The 20101-nt window shown below is 42.8% G+C and overlaps 1 protein-coding gene across 1 annotated transcript in view; it reads right to left on the bottom strand.

Moving 5' to 3' along the window:
- Positions 1-20101, bottom strand: part of gpc3 (glypican 3) — a 104619-nt gene that overhangs the window by 44030 nt on the left and 40488 nt on the right. Inside the window, exon 3 of the mRNA XM_020629647.3 lies at positions 1-664. This exon is cut by the window's left edge and continues 22 nt beyond it. Coding sequence (XP_020485303.1) covers positions 1-664 — 664 coding nt within the window. The remainder of the gene's footprint in view (positions 665-20101) is intronic.

The raw sequence follows: 20101 nt of genomic DNA, 5'->3' as shown, positions 1-20101 counted from the left end.
GCATTCACAGCATGCTTGAGAGCCAGCTTGATCATTGAAGGTAATCTAAGAACAACAGCCTCCATGTCCTGCTCTCCCCTCATGCCACCGGCCAGTTTCCCCAGTCCGTCAACGTAGCTCCTCCAGTGGGGCTGCACCTCGGCCGCTCCCCCCAGGCAGCCCTGCATCACCGCCTGACAGAAGCCCCTGCAGGCCGGCGGCCCCAGAATGCCCTGGCAGTGCGGACAGTACCACAGCCGAAGCAGAGCCCGGCTACAGTCCCGGCCCGGCCGCAGGTGGTCTGTAGTGTTGACGACCTCGATGCCCAGGTTGAGCGCCTGCAGGAAGACTCTTGTTGCCAGGAGGGAGCGAGACAGACGGGTCATCATCAGCTTGGGATAAGGGCCAAATGCTCCAGAGTCCTTCCAGGCTCCTTTCACACACTCCTCTGACATAGAGGACACGCTGCCCCCCAGCAGGCGGCGGTATGTCAGGGGGAAGAGGCGACCGTAGAGCACCTCTACCATGTTGTCCACTGTAGAATCAGAGCCCAGGATGTAGAGCGACATGTCCAAAAAGAGCTGTCCAACAGAGCTCTGTGCTCCAGCCCCAAGGCCTGGGAACTCTGACTTGAGCATGGCCAGGGTGGAGTTACGGCCATGACGCAACACCAGGTCGAAGGCCTCTGCAAGAAAAAGCAAGAGAAAAACACCACAAAGAGTCAGACGAGGGGAAACTTAGGCCACCTTTTTGAAAGCTATTTCAATGCATTCAGCAGGTGATGGTGTGCCTCAGTAATCACAACAACCAAACTGTCAAAAAATAGGAAGCAATTTAGCTGAAAAACATGAAACACTGAAATAGACGCGGTTTCCCCCCAAAACAACCATCCCATCCTTAACGATCTCAGTCAGACGAAACTTCCCACGCAGAGACTCTGTTTCATTTTCCCTGGTTTCTCGACCTGATGTTTTCTCTAATGGGACTGCTCACACATACACAGGACAAACAAAAACACACACACACACACAGACACGCACCAGAATTACAGATGATGACTATGAGTACAAAAAAGAGCACATCTTCTGCAACAGATGAAAAGCAAGATTTGAGGGCTTACCTCTTAATACAACTTAAGAACAGACATGAAAGGAGCTAAGGAACCTTTAAGAAAAGCTCTTTTTAAAGAGAGTATTAATCTCAATATAGAAGTCAAGCAGAAGAGGCATAGCCACGAGGATGTCTGCAGGGAGAAAAGCATGCAGGAGGGAGGGCTGTGTGGCCGACGTGAGAAGGGAAAATAATCGGTGGCGTTTCAAGGCACAAAGTGAAGTCTTATCAACAAGGTGGCAAAAGAAGCGAGAGCTCTATCATCGACCCGGTAGCAAACCGAGTGAGGGCCCAACAACAGAGGGGATTTAAAGCTCCATTACTGAACTTAGCAGGGGAGCTGAGAGTCAGTAAAATGAAGCTTTAGAAAGGAGAATAGCGAGGGATGCTGAAATCCCATTTAGACCGCAGCTAGTCCACTTCATCACTTTGTTCAGAGTGATAGCCACAACTGCTTTGTGAAGACGGGGGCTCGGGGAGGCACTGGTTTAGGAGACATTAGAGGAAGTTATTAGTTTTTCTACTACAAAAAGCTCGCCTTCCCATTTTTTGTTATTTGATTTTTCCTGCTTGGATAGTTTAATTTCTTTCTCTTCATGCTTGTCTGAGGTCAAATGAAGCTCGTCCGTCTACGCAGAGCTCTGGGTGCTCGGACAGCACGGAGAAACGATACGACAGTTCTGTCTCTTTATGGAAAGCATAATGTGTTTTTCTGTGTGCCACTTCAGTCACATAATAACCAGGTCCGTATAAGAAGATGACAACATCTGAGAAAAGAAAATGAACCTCACTTCCTCTTTTGGACTAACTGCATTTCAGATATGTAAGTCTTAAAATGAAGAATTACAAAAATCTTCCTTTTAACAGTGAAGCTACAAGATGAAGAAAACAACACTTGGATTAGTTCAGTAACCTTTTTGCTGCTTCATCTGGTGTGTCTCATACCTTATGTCTAGGTGCAGATACATACTACTGTGTCATTGACCTCACTCCTTTTGTCCTTTGTTACATTACAATTAACCACATTAAAGAATAATATAGGGACACATACTGGTGTGTGAATGAAGAAGTGAACACATGTAGACGTATTGTTTCATAGACCTGCTCTCAGTAAGGTTTTCTGATGACTCATCATGCAGCACATACTGAACAGGTAGGTTGTCGCTTTGGATAAAAGCGTCTGCTAAGTGAATTGTAGAATTGTAGGTATGGCCAGGCCCGCCTGACTGCAGAAATGTCTGTGACCCTGAAAGGCCTGAGGCCCTCCCAGGATATGATTTAAACCAACGTATGCACATTTGATCAGTACTGTTAGCACTAGCCTCCTGGCTAACGTTAGCTCCCTCTGCCTGGCTCCCATCAGCCTATAGAGCCGACTGAAATAAGTTTAACAAGTTCAATGCCAAAGTCAGCTTTTCTCCTTCTTTATTTTCTGACTTTGTGCAGGTCCTGGAATGGCTTACCGACATCACTGGCATAACAGTTAAGTCCACAGGGCCGCTCACGTCTGTAACATTACAAAATATCATTACAAATATCATTTCAAGAAGAGAGGGTTAACACGGTGAAAAAGGCTAAAATGATTAAATGGCAAAGTGTGATTTTGTTGCTTTAAGAGGTAATGGTGAGTATTTAGGTGTAAAACAAAATGTGGTCATTGTTGCTTTAAATTACAACAGACCATGTTTGTTTTCTTTGCTGACCTCCATGGGCCTTCCCCCTGTGACTGGCACCCGGAAACCTTTCCCCTGCATCCCCCCTTATGGTCGGCCTCAGGTATAGTTAGTCCAACTCATACTGTAGATTCTTATGGAAATGAACAATGAAAGTAGGGGGAGATGAATTGAAATTATTTTAAAGCTTTTCAATGCACTACATTACTGTATGTGATGGGACTGTTCAGACAAAAAGAAAAATCAGAACAGACAGGATCAGGCCTATAGCGACTACATTAACACAACTCATTGTACCGTGCATACTATGTGAACATAACAGTGACAGCTAACGGCAGTACATGTGCTTCCTGAGGCTAATAAACACAAACTGCAGGAATACTCCGCAGTTTGAATCCATGCTAATTAAACAGGTATGTGTTGTGTTCAGTATTTTTTTTAGTTATTAACTCATTCCACTTTTTTAATCCCTAAAAGCAGGGTTGGTAATTTTCTTCAGATACAATTTTTAAGATTTTTGTTGAAATTGTCTTTAGGTCCTGACAGAAGTTAATAACTCATGTGCTCTGAAAAAGGAGTGAAGAAAATCTGTCATCTGTAGCAGTTGTAAGCCTTTAAAAACTTCGACCAATGACTGCCATGAAAATTCACATCGATGTCCAAGAAAACATTACTACTTTACACGTGTTTTTATAGGCCACATTTATGAATAGTGGGAAGAGGTGCATTTACTGTCATCGTTTTTTTTTTTTTTTTAACACAATCGGTCAACCTATAGGCGAGCTACTGAAAACCTGCCCACGAGCTATATACCAGTACCTCCCAAACTACCTGTTGGAGACCCCTGGTCTAAGCCTATAGCAGCATAACTAGCAGCTGGTCCACACCTACACCAGCCCTAACTATAAGATTTATCAAAAAGGAAAGTTGTAAGCCTATTCTTGAGATTCTCTTCCTCGAGACAATCGTGGGAAATTCAACAATAGTAAAATCTTAACTAAACTAAAAACCCCTAAAAAACTATAGAACAATGTAAAACAAACATCATAGAAACAAATCAACAAGTAATAAGCAATTAAAGGCAATGCTTCAGAGGGATTTAATGTACTACAGAGTTTGCAGATTGCAAATTAAGGAATATTTGATATACTGTTTCTTTGTATTTGTCACATATGCATGGCCACAGCTTAATAAGCAGGAGTTTCCGGGTCTCGTTTTAAGCGAGCCATTTATCCTCCAACTACCTAAGTGGCAAACAGAAGCAGGCTGTAGCTGCGAATGTAAATGTGTCGGTGAATATGAAACAGGATGGAACACAGCATGTATGCTCAGCAATTCAGTTGCGGGGTGAATAAAGGTTAGGAAAAAGCATTTGAAGATGTTGGGATGAGTGTGAGAGGAGGCTCGGGAGCAGTGCACATCTGTTTAGATTTTCAGGCGGCTCTGGCTGCCCTGCTGCGTCTGCGGGGCACTTCCCCCTGTGATCAATGAGCGGACAGATGTGCAGAGCCGAGACAAGAAGACAGACTGGGAGGAGGTAAGAGGAGCCCACACACAGACACACACATACACCGTGATTATTCACCTAATACAAGGCCATCTGTTTGTTTTAATACAAATGTTTGATCCTCTAATATCAGCTTGCTTATAAAAAGGTGTTGAGAAAATGCACATCCACCTCAGAGCTGTTTGTTTCTCCTTTTCGTGGTTTCTATGACAGCCTCTTAAATCAAGCCCTGTAATTCAGCTGCTACCTGTAGTATCTCTTACACCACAAAGAGGAGAGCCACTTTATAATGCAAAGAGAAAAGGCTAGAGGGCTCTTCATGAGTGCATTTCAATGGCTCTAAGTACCGAGGTTCATGGTAAGAACCATTGCAACCCCATTTCCTGCGAACGCTACACTCGCTCTCTTTCATCAGTGAAAGCCTATGCAGGATCAGATATCCTCTAATGGAGGGGAGCCAGGCTGGATGTCAGGGACCTGTGACATTCTGGATACAACTGCAGGAGGTCAAGAGCCCACATTACCCGAGGAGGGACGCCCGCAGAAACATATTGGGTCACGCTTAAAATTAGCCGTAGTGTTTATTTTGTCGGCGTCACAGATGGAGGCTGTTGGCTGTCTGCTAGAGGACTGTTTCTCCTCTGAGACTGAAGGCTTTTTACAGGCTGATCAGCAGCAGCAGGGCAGAGTGAAATGTCTCTGCCTCTCCTCTTCTACTTCAGTCCACCTATTTCAGTCGCCAGATCATGTTTACTCCAAGGATTTAGAGCCTATATCGGCTTTCTCGGGCATTAAAATATGTATTCACTGAAAGAAGTTCTAATATTCGCGAGGCCCTCTCCAACTGAAGATGGGATAAATCTGCAGTGTTAAATTGTGAATACTTCATCTTAATTTCTACTTTATCTTAAAATCACGACATGTAAGCCCTGAATTAAACTATGATCAAGTGCTGCGGATTTCAGGTAGGTTGAAAAGGAATCTAATAAATCTCTGTCACAGTGGGGTCACATTTCTGACACCAAAAAGGCTTTAAGTAACTCCAGCTCAGACATAAAACCGGCTTCTCACATAATCTATGACTGGCCTGTCAAATGAGCATATTTGATGTTCATGAAGCCGTTTGTCTGGGTGTTACATAAGTCAACTCTGAGGCTCACAAGCCTCCAGACTGATTGACTGACCGCTGACTGGTGGTCGACACGCTGTGAAGGCAGACATGCACCTCGTAGCCTCATCAATCAGCAGCACATACACCTATTATCCCCGGGAGAGGAAAACATCAATAAATTACCCAGACAATGAGACTAATCCATTTGGTATAGGTGGAGTGTCACCTCTACATGCCAAGGAGACGGATGGAGACGGATGGAGAAGCTGCTGCCACCTGGTCCTGGTGACAAAACAGAACCTGCCAGGGATGCAGAGAGGAGCCTGGCAGAGCAGAGACACACGCTAGCACATTGTGCACCAAGAGGAAGTTCCACAAAAGAGTCAGTTTCTTGTAATTATCAGCCAAACCTCTTCTTTTTTTTATTAAGGATGGTGCAATTAAGAATTCCTCAGTGGTCGAAATCTAAGGTAAAATCCTACAAGACATCAAAACTGGAGAGAAGGTTTTTCCCCATGAGGGAACCTGCAGACCAACGCACAGGCTGACACAAACCTCCCAGCATGCTTTGCTTTAGGATATGATTTTATGAGTCCGTCTAAAACTCATTGATTGGAAACAATATTCTGTTTTCCCAGATGCATTTCATTTAGCCCCCACAGAGCGACCTGGTAACCTGAGAGCAGCTTCACCTGACGAGTTGCACTTGAAGGAGCGGTGAGTCCGGCCGCCTGGTGCTTATTGGACAGCGGCGGCGGAGTAGGTCAGGGCGGGGGTGAGCCGATTCCAGGAACAAAGTAGACAGAATGCTGGTAAAGCACAGATAGCATCACCAGCAGACCATGATGGCCAATGGACAGCGGGCAGAAATGATGAGATGTATTAGGTTACTCCATCTGCTGGAGAGCACCTCACACACACACACACACACACACACACACACACACACACACACACATGCACACTGACGTACACAATGCAATCACACAGAGCACAGCAGTGGCCAGGTGGTGACTATGTGGGCGAACATTTGGCAAACCATAGTGGGAGGGCAAGGTGTGATTCAGGTGTCAGGACTAGTGCTACACACACAGACACACAGCAGATTTTCCCCTTCATTCATTTATCTGCCTCCACAGGAGCTTCTGGACAATGTTTCCCCACAGCTCCACAAAATAAGGAACAATGAAAAGTTCTCCATTATATCTGTGAGAGAGGGTTTTTAAATCTGAAAAAGTGAATCAGTCATATTTTAAAGCATCTTGTTTGTTTTGTAATAAAGCGTAAACATTAAAAAAGGATCCTCTATCCTTTATTGTACCTTTTTTTTTATTTGTTTTCGCCGCATTTTCATCAATCACATTTTTTCTTAACAACCCAAAACGGAGGTAATACAGAAATATAACTCACCAATCGTGTTACTAATAATTCTTTATTGCATTAAAAAATGTTAGTGCACAACTATAAGGCGAGCTCCTGATTGTTGTACCTTTGTTGTCTGTTTGCAAACTGTTAGGGTAATACTGGGTGTTTTCTCTTTAATTATTGTTGCTTAATAAGGTTTTATGTTGGTTTACTTGTATTTTTCATTACCCTGCTCAAGTTTCTCTCCCTGATGGACTTGATTCTGATTGTCAGACAAAAGGGTATTTTCTGCAGAATGTAACTCCATCCATCCATTATCTACACCACTTATCCTGTTCAGGGTGGCGGGGGGCTGAACTGGCTGAGCTGTCATTATGTGAGAGGCAGGGTTACACCCTGGACTGTTTGCCAGTCAATCACAGGGCTGACTGATAGACACGCAAAACCAGACACACTCACATTCACACCTACGGGCAGTTGAGTCACCAATTAATCTAACCAGCATGTCATTAGACTGTGGGAGGTAGCCGGAGTACCCGGAGAGAACCCACACACGCACAGGGAGAACATGCAGACTCCACACAGAGAGGCTCCTGTCGGACAGGGATTTGAACCAGGAACTTCCTCGCTGTGAAGTAAGAGCGCTAACCACTGCACATCGACGCAGTCCCAAAACGTAATTAAATTACCAAACTTTTTAGTGCATGTTGGTCGTTAGCTAAAATGTGAGATTTCCATTCTGGTCTCTTGCAATCATTCAAATTTAAAAAATGGTAATTATAAATAAAAGAAGAACTTACTTAGTGATTTATTTAACTATCTTTAGGGTGGTGAAATCTGGAAAAAATAGATGTGAGCATGTTATGCTCACAAGTGGTTTCAGAGTATAATCCTCTTAATCAATAATAATATCCAGATACAAGAAAAAACAAAGTAATTGAAAGAAGTATCCATATCCAAAATAAGTCATGTCCTCTTCAATGTTATTTAAAGACAGTATCTCTGAACACACACAGACCTACACTGGTAAAGAATATTCCAGACTGCTTCCTCTGTCTCTGTATTTCTGTCTTTCACGTTTGACTCCATTGATCTCTGTTTCTGCGGTTCTCACTGAGGTCAAAGTTGAGTCCTGCTCTGACTCACACCGACAAGCAGGCGCTATCAGAGGACGCGCTGTGCTGTGCAGCTGAGTAGAGGACACAGTAAAGTGGGAAGGACGAGAGGGCAAAAGTGAACTGGAAAAAACACAGCAGAGAGCTGGAGGAGAGGAGGAGAAGGCGGAGGAGAACTGGTCTGTGAAAAGTGCCAGAATGTGTGCAGAGAAACATTCAGCGAGGATGGCTTTGAAGCTGCATTCAAAGGCAGCTGGAGTCAAGCAGTGCCAGAGCTGTGAGACACATTGCACACCTCTCGCCAAAAATTCAGCCAGGGCGAGCGAGACCCTACACCCTGCGCAAAAAGCTCGCCTCACTGACTTAATAAACATACAGTAGGCAGTAGACACAAGTATGGACGCAGTGGAATGCTACCACTCAGAAGTGAAAGCCTATTCCATTTATGGATTCATTTTCAGCAAACAGACGGAGACAAAGAGACAGTGTACACACACACACACACACACACACACACACACACACACACACACACACACACACACACACACACACACACACACACACACACACACAGGGCTCTTGTTGCTCTCCAGGGCTGTGTTTTGAGGATGTGGATAAAAAGCCTGCAGCTCATCGGAGTGTCGACAGTTTGAGTGGGGATGAGAGAGGTCACGACAAACACAGCTTGAGTACTCCACTCCAAATCAAGCCTCAGAGCTCTATTAATCCAATGTGCATCTCTAAGTAGATCCTGTGGTTTAAGATGAATACACTCCCACTCTTTCAGCCTCAGTCTATCTCTCCTGCTTCCTACGCATCGCACCCTGCACTGGCTAAATTCTGCACAGCAGACAGAAACAAATTTTAGTAGAAGAAATATTTGCATTGCCGTCTCATAAAGTGCTTAACAGTAATGGAAGATGAGTTTCTTTTCTTTTTGAAGTCAGGCTGTTAAGACATAAAAGAGACACAGATGAACTGAAGTGAACTTCTAAAGAAAAGCAGCGAGGGGATACAGAGTGTTTCTGAAGTTCTTGAAACAGATGGGAGCACAGTGTGAGATGGAGAGAGTAACAAGGAGTGTGAGAGATGGAGAGGAAGAGATGGAGTGAAACAGGGAGGGTGATTACTGTACGGCAGCTGCCCTCATTGTGAAAGTGGAGCTGCAGTTTTGATACGCGACAAGTAACTTACAGTGTTTAAAAAACAGACATATTAATAAATCATGTCAGATTCTAGTGTCATGTTTACAACTAAAGGCTCCACTGATTCAAAATGGTGTTGGAGTCAATACGACCTCAGAATTTTGGAGGCTAATATCAAAAACACGCGTTACCACTCATCAAGTTTCACTCGACCCCCTCGAGTGTGTGCACACATGCTTAAGATGAGAGCAAGCATATCTTGGCTTCCTTTTTAATTAATACAAGCTGAGTTTAATAGAAGATTAGAAAGGCCAGTGCCTTGTGGTTTTAATAATTAAATGTGAATTGTATTGGCCCTTTTCCTTTATAATGATACACAGCTACTACAGACTAGTAATCCAAGATACCTAGAAAATGACTTACCCGTCATGAGATGAAATGGACTGTGGGTAAGTGTGTTAGTGTGTGATTGTGTTTCTAATTGACTGCCTGAGCCGCCTGAGGGTTGAAGGACATCAGTGACAGTTTCATTTCAGAGCTGCTGACAGCAGTTTAAGAGCTGGAGTGTTTACTTTAGCTCCCCCTTGGGACAATGTGGGCTAAAATGCTACTCAAGGGTTCTATTGCACACTCAGCGTTTTAGCCTCTTGGCACGCAGCACAGGTGTCTTTTCCATTTTCCACCTGACGCAGTTGTCATTTTCTTACCCAGCGCTCACATTGTGTAAATCTAAAGCACCCAGGGGTGTGTTTGTCTTAAATTGAGGTGTGGTCAGGGGGCACAGGTGGTGCATTCCTATCTTGAGGACACAGAAAATCGACGTTACAGAATGTTCCGGCTACTCAAGAGTGTGCATTAGAGAGATTCGGCATACATAAATGACCGAAAAGCAGACTTCACTCTGCCCATTAAACATGCTGGGAAGCCCAGCAGCGCTCACACTGCTTAGTTTAATATATGTTCGCAAATGCTCACACATTCAAACTGAGTTTTTAATGGCCCAGAGGACCGGGAGAAGGCAGGCTTATGTTGTTCTTGTCCTGTCATCTTTATATTCCTTTCAACATGAGGCAGATTGAGTGATGTCAGAATAAAAGGAAACACCCACTGCTACCTCTTGGATGCCTGCTGAAAACTCAGAGAGAATCCACGCTCGAGCAGAACACAGATAAAAACTACAGCTGAGACCCACATCATGCTCTCCATCATGAACGCTGAAACTCATGAAACACACAACAAATCACTCACTCTCATGTAACAGAGAGCTGGATCTGTGTTTGGCAGCTGCGGCTCAGTGGTAGAGTCAGTTGTCTCTCAACTGGAAGGTTGAAGGTTCAATCCTCCTCTTGGCCTGCGTGGTCAGAGTTCAGGAACTCTGAATATAAAAGGCTTTTTCCAGCATGAATATGTTTGAGCATAATTCTTAATGTTGACGGCCTCGGGGGAAAATAACATGCCCAGAGACTTTGATGTGGAACATGAAAATGTGGAGCATTTCCCCAGCAGCACTTAAAAAGAAGTGGTGGAGGCAAAAAGCTCTAGCTGAGCCCTCAATGGCTGGATAAAGTAACCTTTTAAAACCTAGAGAAGTGTTGGATAAGCTACAGACTGCAGCTCACAGGTTATCAGGGAAGCTGTCACTGAGACGGAAGGTATCAGGACCAAAAATGCTCGGTCAGGAGGTCACGGAGGTGAGGCAGCGAGAGAGCAAAAAGTTCAGGCAGAAATATCTTGAATAGTCAAAGGTTGATAAGAAGAGAGAGCTAGGATTGAGATATGCTGATTTAACAACAGTGGTTGACAGATCTGAGAAACACTCAGTAAGACCGGGAAAGTTATCTGAGTAAAGAGAGAGAGAAGAAAGCTTTTGCGTTGGAGAAGGCAAAGGAGGCAGCTGTCGCAGAATCAAAAGAAATGTTGTGAAACAGCAACAAGTTGAACAGCAGAAGACAGCTCACAAAGGCAGACTTGAGAAGATGACAGAGAATGAATCCTTGTGCTGCTGTTTTTAATGTTAACTAGAGGAATTCTTGATCGCACTGACGACCAAAAGGGCTGCCAGGGAAAAACAAAAAGGAAGAATGAGCTAAGGTGGCATTTTGCAAGACAGATTTAAAATGTATAAGATCATTCTTCACTTCCTCCTCTTCAAAGAGATGAAAATGAATTATGTGAACATGCAGTCTTATCCTCTTTCACACACTTTTTTGGCAGTGTATCTGGTATATCTGCACATATAAATCTTATCTGATGGAGATGACATCTTTCAGGGCCATATTTAGTCATTCTGTGTTCTTTGACCACCTTTTAGACATTATCAAAGAGCATTGAAAGAACTGAGTTCAGTGTGGATTACAGAAGAAGATACTATTAAAAGTATTCATAAAATGGTACATTGATATTATGCATTCACATACAAAGCCAATACCACAGTGACTGTGCTAAACTCAGAGCATCAGTGGAACCAACACAGACGAGGGCCGTTATAAGGTTTAAGTGAATTTCTAATCGGACCATGTTTTAATCCGGGGTAATCATTTCTTTGGTGGAAACTTTAAATTAGACAACAGCAACAAGATACTGCTCAGCTTTGTGTGCAGTAAATATGTTAGTGCCCATAGGTTAGTGAAAATGTCAGGTCTACAAACATCCTACAAAGGAAACTCAAGAGCAAATAATCCTATACCAATGTCTCGGCCGATATCTTCCTTAAATCTATGATTCTAAAGGTAGATAGATATAGGTATACACATTCATTGTGTTTATCCCTCAAATGCACTGCTAGGGTAATAACATGTTACTCAAATGAAATGTTATTTGACTGGTAAATAAATCTAGTAAAATCGGCATGTGATAAAAGTAGCTAATATTGACCGATATTGTCAGTTGGCCGATTAATCCTCCCAGCTCTACACAATTTTAAATCAGAAGAGAAGAACCACCACTCTTGCATTTTATAACAGACCTTTTTGATTTTTATGTCGTACACAGTACCTGACCTTACAGTGGTTCTGACCTTTTTTGGCTTGTGACCCCACTTTGAAATGTTTCATCATTTAGTAGATTGTCTACTGTTAGCAAGTAAACATTCATTTTAGAGCCCACTGAGGCTTTTACATGTTTATTATTGTGAACAGAGGAAGAGAGGCTGGGATGACATTTCTGCACAATGGACGACAGACAGAGACGCTGCAAGTTTCTTGTGTTTGCCCACAGTGTTCAATATATTTTAATGTATAATATATATTATTTTATTAATCAATAAATACACATTTCAGGCGACCCCATTTGTATTCCATATCACCCCATATGGGGTCAGGACCCTGAGGTTGGGAAGCCTGCCTTACAGAGCGTCCTTCGTTTTGTGTTTCTGCTGCTTTCAGAAGAAGGAAGAGGAATGACTTGCTGTTATTGATTTTCAGTCACAGGCTTGGTTATGATACAGTGTACACACTGTACATACTTTTCTTCAAAACAACCATTGATGGTGTAAAAATGACACAGCGTTGGGAAATGGGTTTATTTAAAACATCGATGTAGGTCAACAGATAAACAACACAACTGAGATACTGAAGCAGTGGTTAGTCTGCTGCATCTGCTGTGTGTTTGTGTGATGAGTGTATTTATTCAGTCAACAGTCTCGCTCTTTCCTTGTGGTCAAAAATCAGATTGATGATTTAATTAAATCATGTAATCGGCTTGCTCCTCAGTCACTAAAACAACAATAACAGATGTGTTTTATTAGCCTGATTTCAATGTGGAGCTACATTCTCCCTCGTATAATAATTATGAACATGCTCAAATGATACATTTACCTTTATTATTACATGATTATATCTTACACATTTCATGCAGTCACCTAAATTCTGCAGGGTAAAGAAGACGCAAATAGATCTTAGTGTGAAAGCAGGGCGATCTTACCCATTAAATCAACTTTGTGTTAAATGTGAACGTCTCGTGAGGACTTTAAAACTGGTGATGAAACTCACTCTATTTAACACTGATGCACCTATGATCATGAAAAGCTAACCAGACGGTGAGCACCAAGACTGACTTCATCATCATCATTAGTTTTAATATCTTTCAATGCTGCTTTCGACTCAGATTCAGATTCTGCCAATCATATCAGCTGCACCACGGGAGGCTTTGTCTACACTTTAACATGCGCTCTTCAGCTCAAAGGAAGCAGGAGTTTTTATCCAGAGAATGGACGGCTGTGGCTCAGTTGGTAGTGTCGTTGCCTCTCAACGAGGAGATCAAGGGTTCAATCCCCAGCTGGGCCACATGCCTGATGTGTCCCTGGGCAAGACACTTACACCCGCATTGCTCCTTCTGCTTTGGTGGCGGTGTATGAATGGATTAGTGTTGTACTTTCTCTCTGATGTACTTTGCTTTGGATAAAAAGCGTCTGCTAAATGAATTGTAGAATATAACACATGTTTGTACAGGGCATGATCAACAAAAACACCAAGACATAAACCTTTGTCAAAAGTGTCAGCCAAAACCCACAAGACGTTGAAGTTCCTCATAACTGCTTCAATGACATTTAAATTCTTTATGATGTAACCCGAGGGAGTCATAATATTATACTCAACTCTTTGGACAGTTTTAAAAACGTGTTGCTAATCAGGGTTACAATTGACCAGTGGGATTAATCACTAACATAAAATCAACACAACACTGAAGTATTTCTGCTTCTTTTAGTGCTTCTAAGTATTTCCTCTTCACGTCTGTTTACTACGTCGTAGTAAAATATTGATAAAGCAACAACCCCATTAAAGGAGTTTAACGACGCCCCCTGAGTCCCCTCCTACAAACCCACCAGATGTTAAGAGATTTGGGGATTATGTCAATTCATGAAACCAAAACTGAAAACATTAATCTCTCCACCAAAGAGGAGGAACTCTCAAACAGAAACACTTTTTGAAGAGACATCACTTCCTGCCCATAAAGCCCTTTTTAATCTGGAAGCAAACACTTTCTAAAGCAGAGTCGTTGGCAAATTACAGTAAACCAGCAATTCCACATTGATGAGGAGAGTAAGAAGCATCTCTGCATATTTTACACACACGAGCAAGATTGCCACCGAACTTAATCAGCATAACAAAAGAGCAGAGGTCCCATGTCGTGTTTTCAAATCTGAAGAAATACGACTGGCTTGAGAACCATGGTGCAGCACAAACATCCTTTTGAGCAACAAAAATCAAAGTAATTTTCACTCCAGGACATTAAAACATGTTTTACTGCTGCTATTGACTGCAACATTGTATCTCCCGAAAATTGTCATTACAGTGTGCTGCATAATCCCCCTTTTAAATGCAGCGAGGTGATGAAGCAATTCATTTGGAAAAACATCAGGGGAAAATGTGGAAGAACAAGTAAGAGCATCAGAGAGGATAAGGATTATGAAACAAAAGTAAACCACAGACAAACAACAAACAGCAACATCAGCAAAAGAGGAAAATGAATTCAACTGTAGTCTTTAATTTAGTGGTGTGTTCAATTCATGGAGCTTACATTGTCAGAGGAGGGTTCACTATAAATACACATTTAGAAAATAATGATGTTTATTAACTGTAGGAGGCAATACACCAGCAAGCAGGGAACATGCTAAATCACACATGAGGGACATCGTATGAAGCCAGGTTAACAGGTCCAGGACCAGGTCCCGGTCGGAAGAGCCTCAAGCCAGAGTTTTCCACTTCATAAAGCTGGATATTATTTACATTGGTAGATCACTATAATAACTTACTCTGCACTCTAGACAATGTTATGTTCTGAGTTTTAGTATTAATTTGGATTAAAAGTGTCACACTCATCTTTTCCCCCTGTAGTGATATATATTGACGTTGAATGAATGTGTTTTTAAATGTAATGTTTTTAAACTTAGCAAACCATAACATTAAGTTAGTAGGCCTAAGGCCACAGGTCAAAGGTTATGGAATGTAATGTTGTAGTGTCCACTTTTAGAAGGTCTCGGTCTCGTCTTGGAATCGAAAGCATTTTTACTCTGTCTTGTTTGGTCTCGGACTGGGTGGACTCGGGATTTTAAATCAAGACCGGTCAAAGAACACCACTGACCGGCTAGTTGTCCAGGTCATTACTGTGATTAGAAAGAAAACGCCCTTTTCTAAAACAACAAATAACAAATAAATCTCCCCAGTGTTATGGTCTAAGTGAGTGACACACAAGATGATGGTTTTTCATTGATATTGATGGTCTTGGTCTTGTCCCGGTCTCGCCCTGCCTTTGTCTCAGTCTTGACTCGGTCTTGATCCTTAAATCTCTTGGTCTTGTCTCGGAGCACTCTGGTCTCGTCTGGTTTGTCTTGGTCTCTGTTAGTGTGGTCTTGACTACAACACAAACGGAAAGTTGGGAACCTAAATGCATTCTGTTACAGAAAGTCTGTTTATATCATATATTGATTATGTTTATATCATATATTGATTATGTTTATATCATATATCTTTATGCTTGTATCTATTATCTATTTTTATCTCAAATCTTTGTGCTTCTACTGTGAAAGAGCACTTGTAACGCCCAAACGTCCCCTGGAGAGTATTTCTGATTCTGATTCTGAAGAAGTGTTCTTGTTCAAATGAATCAACACATCTGGCAGTTATGAGATAAAGGGAAGTCATACATTATGTATGATAATGTCAATAAAATAATTACCAACCGAAATTAATTAAAAATGGACTAAACCCATGTCATATTTTTCTTTTTGTTGATTACTTGCATTACCTCAAATATTTGCAGCGGTTATCAAAGCCAGAGAAATCCTTCATTTTAAAGTTGTAACGGGACGGGTCTTGTGGTGGCGGCCGCCATGATAGAGCTGCCATGACAGACATCAGATGTTATGTCACAGACCGCTGCATGAGGAAGAGGTAACTGCTACTGAAAGCTGCAGTATTGTTGTTGTGATAAAAACGTCATGTAAATTATACTTGGATACTTTAGCTCGTCTGTAAACATATTCTCTTCCTCAGGTCGGTTTCCCTGTTCGTCTTGAGTTTGTTTTTCACGTGGGGAGGAAAGGGAAGTCCTATGGTTCTCCGCCAGCCTCAACATCATCTTTTTGTTATTGTTTGATTGAGAGACCCCCGGTTTCAGAATATACATACTGCGTTTAATGGAGCTAAAGGACAATGTTAGCCCCATCACCTCCTTTGCCTTCAGGAGCATGTGAGAGCCTTGTTCAGATGTTACATCATCACTGCTGCTCTGCTCCTGATGCTGTGGGCACTGTTGACATGATTGTTAGCAACTACTACTTTCTTGAACAATTTTTTAGACTTTTCACCAACCAGCAATTGTTCTTTCCTGTGTTCATCTGCTTCAGTTTTCTTTCTCTTTAAAGCATGAGCCGGTCGTAAAACAAACCTGGGGAACTGCAATAATGATCCTCTCCTTCTTTTCCACAGCTGGAATAAAAACTTCCTGGTCTGACACTCCACAACTTCTTCCTCTTCTTCCGTCTTATCAGTACAATACGCTTGAGTCTCTTGTTTGCTCACACAGATGAGTTCCTGAGCTGTGTTTACCTCACTGAGTTTACTGGTAAACAAGAGCCTAATTAAATGATGCTTCCAAGTGTATGGCACTCTTCAACCTGCACCACTATAAATAGGTGAGAGGTATAGGGTATTGTACATTGTTCATGATGGTGGGGGGGAGACACTCTCAGAAACTCTTTGTTGTTTGTGTGTGAGAAGATGAAAGACAAACGCCTACACCGCCTGAATGGCTGAGACACACCTCACCCTCTCTCCTCACTTCCTCTTCTCCTCAATTCTCCTATTGACACAGTTTTCCTTTCGTTTCCTGTTTGTCTCCTTTAATTTGAACTTCTCTAACCTTTGATACTGACCTTCAACTCCTCCTTTTCTCGTCCCCTCCACCACAGCCTTCATCCATCTTCTGAGAAGAAGACATGTCAAGCAGAACAAAATACTCATGTAACAATGTTACCTGGAGGAGAAACAATGAGGAGATTCCCAGCGCTGGGTAAGGTTATTTATCTCTAGGTAAAGATGTGTCTCATCCCCTACTTTTCCAACCCCCTTTTCATAATCCTGCACTCCACAGCCCAGTGATCCTCCTCAGCCACCTCGCTCCTTCCCTCCTCTCCTTAGAGAATAACCTCAGAAATCCATACATTACAACCTGGACCTCTTGGAAGCAGCGGAACTGCAACACTTTTAATTTTTAATCAGGCCCACGGTCAGGCGGGACCTGACTTTTTTCCGCTCCCCTTCTCCCACCACCTTTCTCTCACCTTCACTTCCAGCCTCTCCCTCTCTGTCTCACTCCAACTCGCCCACGCACCCCACCCCTTATGTCTCCCTTCCCAAAGTCACGGTGATGAATGGGAGAGCGCTGCCATCTCAATGCCCACCAGCGAGAGGCAGAGGCCGGCTAACGCGGCTCAGACGCTCTCGGGGATAACAGGCAGGGAGGAGAGTAATTAATCCAGTAGGATGGGAGGCAGGGTTGCAGGACATACTGTGAGCTCCAGGACATTGTGTGTCTGTGTCTGTGTCTGTGTGTGTGTGTGTGTGTGTGTGTGTGTGTGTGTGTGTGTTAGAGTGCATTATTGGAAACAGAAACACCAGACGTTTTTGTTTTTTTATCTGCGTAGAACTGGGGTGATCTGTTTCAGAGCAGAAGGTTAGGCCAGTGTGTGCATCTGAGTGTAAACGTGTGTGTGTGTGTGTGTGTGTGTGTGTTTGTGTGTGTGTGTGTGTGTGTGTGTGTGTGTGTGTGTGTGTGTGTGTGTGTGTGTGTGTGTGTGTGTGTGTTAAAGAGAGAGGGTGGGTAGATGAGCTCCTTAAATAAACACCACTTGGGTACAGACAGGAGCAGCCAGAGGCAGCACATACAAGACTGTCCTTGAACTCCCGGGTCAAACACACTGAAACAGCCACACACACACACACACACACACAAACACACACACACACACACACACACACACACACACACACACACACACCGATATCCAACATCAGTAATGGAGACTGTAGCTCTGCAGAGCCTATTTAAAATCATGAAGGGGATGTGAACTATTGTTTCAGCTCTTTTCTTTGAACTAATCCATCGTACTGCCGTTACAAACTAAATGTCTGCGGACAACAGCGAGGAATCGATTCCAAATTAAATTGCATGCACCTTGATAAGAGACTTCACCGGACAGCTACAAGGTAAATGAAAGATGTGCAGGAGTTCGATGAATAAACAGGTGTGTTCTACATCAAAGCTCTATGTTAATTGGGCCAATCCATTACCCACTTTGACGTGTGTAATGTTTCAGGGGATGACCGATTAGTGCAGCGTGGAGTGCTGTACACAAGCGCCTGGCTGGTTTCCTCTGGTCCACAACGTCTAACCAGAGGCTACAGCTCCATGCATCATTAGTCCTGGCCTAGCCGGCATACCAATCACATGTCCCTTTGGCCTAATAGGATAACAGAGAGGAAATGGAGGGAGAGGCTTCGATGCTGTAGAGCTGCTCTAAGTGTGCAGTCTCCCGGGTTATTGTGAGCGCACTGGACAAGGTTTGAGCAATTTAGCTTGATGAAGCTAAAGAGAAAATATGTCGGCCCAGGATGGAATGGAAATAGCTTTGATATTAGATTGGAAACATGAAAAGGACATGTGAGTGCACTGAGGGAAGGGGGTTCAATGAAGGCCCAAGACTTGTGGACATGGGAAATGATGCTTCATGTCACGTTTTCATTTTCTCCTGGTACACAGCAGCAACCTACAGGTCAGCCAGTGAACAGTGCAACCATTTTATTTAAATATGAGGAAGTCTAGTACCATTGTAGCTGCTGCATTAGATGCTAGAAATAACAATGTGGATTCTAACATACTGTTTAGCAGTTCTAATGTTTACCATGCTCATCGCCCCAGTTTAGTGGGTTAGTAAGCTAATTAGCACTTACTACAAAGTGCTTCAGAGGTTTCATAAACCAAGTCAAATTTAGTTCATGACAAACAAGAATTTTGACCTTAGGAAGATGTTTGATGAGCTAACTGTAAGATTATAAATTAAACAAAATAAAACATGTCCTCCAGCAATTATCGTCGTAGTATCATGAATCATTGTAACACTGAAGGTTAAGGAATTCAATAGCAATAGCAAAGTTTTTGAAAAATTGTACTAGAGGATGTAAAACTCATGCTGGTCCTTGATGAAAGTCAGGGATCACAAAAGTCACAGATATACATCATCTGAGATCTATGAAATATGTCTGTATAAAATAGATCTGATGTGTTTTTAAATTATGTCAATCCGAACCAAAGTGCTGGACCCAAAACTGAATGATATAATTCAGCGTCCTGGTGAACAGTAGCAGGTTAAGTCAAGTCACAGAAAACTGCTGTCCTGAATACCGGCAGGAGAAGATGCCATGCTACACCCCAAATAACATGACCCATTTTTTTATTTTTATTTTTTTCAGAAAGGAGGAGCAATCAGCGGCACAACCGGGGGGTGCCAGAGACATGGGAGCACACACAGTCCCAGAGGACAGACAGCTATTACAGCACAGGAAATACAATCATCTACAAGCCCAGAGGCTAAATGTAGGATTGAGAACTAGCGCAGAAGAAGAGTCAGGTCTTTTTCAAGTCCATCCAGCAGCACCCACTGGCTCATAAATGTGTGTGAGCTGCTTGAAGACTCGTTCAAAGATGCATGTCTACCTATTGAGGACTATTGTTGATGCTCTGAACAATCATATCTCTGAAAAGACAGTAATATGGTTTCCTCCACGGTTTTCTCTATCATGGGACCCTTTTAACTGGAGATTACCAGACTCTTATGAAGCAACCGCATAGCTGCTAGTTTCCAGTAAGGGAATATGAGGGAGTGAAATGAAGAGACTTGATGAAAGAGGAGAGACGAGGAGGGATCAGTGGAGATGAGAGGTCACAGCAGAGATGAGGCGGACTGACAGATATGGAAATGAAGTCAAGAGAGACACCGAGATATGAACTTCACTTCCTCTTTGTATTTACCCTTCAAAAAAAGAGAGTGAGGCCTAATAAAACATTTATCATTCCAGGAAAGCTCTTTAATGTCT

Source organism: Labrus bergylta, chromosome 9 (assembly GCF_963930695.1).
Source record: "Labrus bergylta chromosome 9, fLabBer1.1, whole genome shotgun sequence".
NCBI classification, from domain to species: domain Eukaryota; kingdom Metazoa; phylum Chordata; class Actinopteri; order Labriformes; family Labridae; genus Labrus; species Labrus bergylta.
Note: the sequence above shows the minus strand (reverse complement) of the source record. Positions and strands in the feature narration are given on the sequence as shown.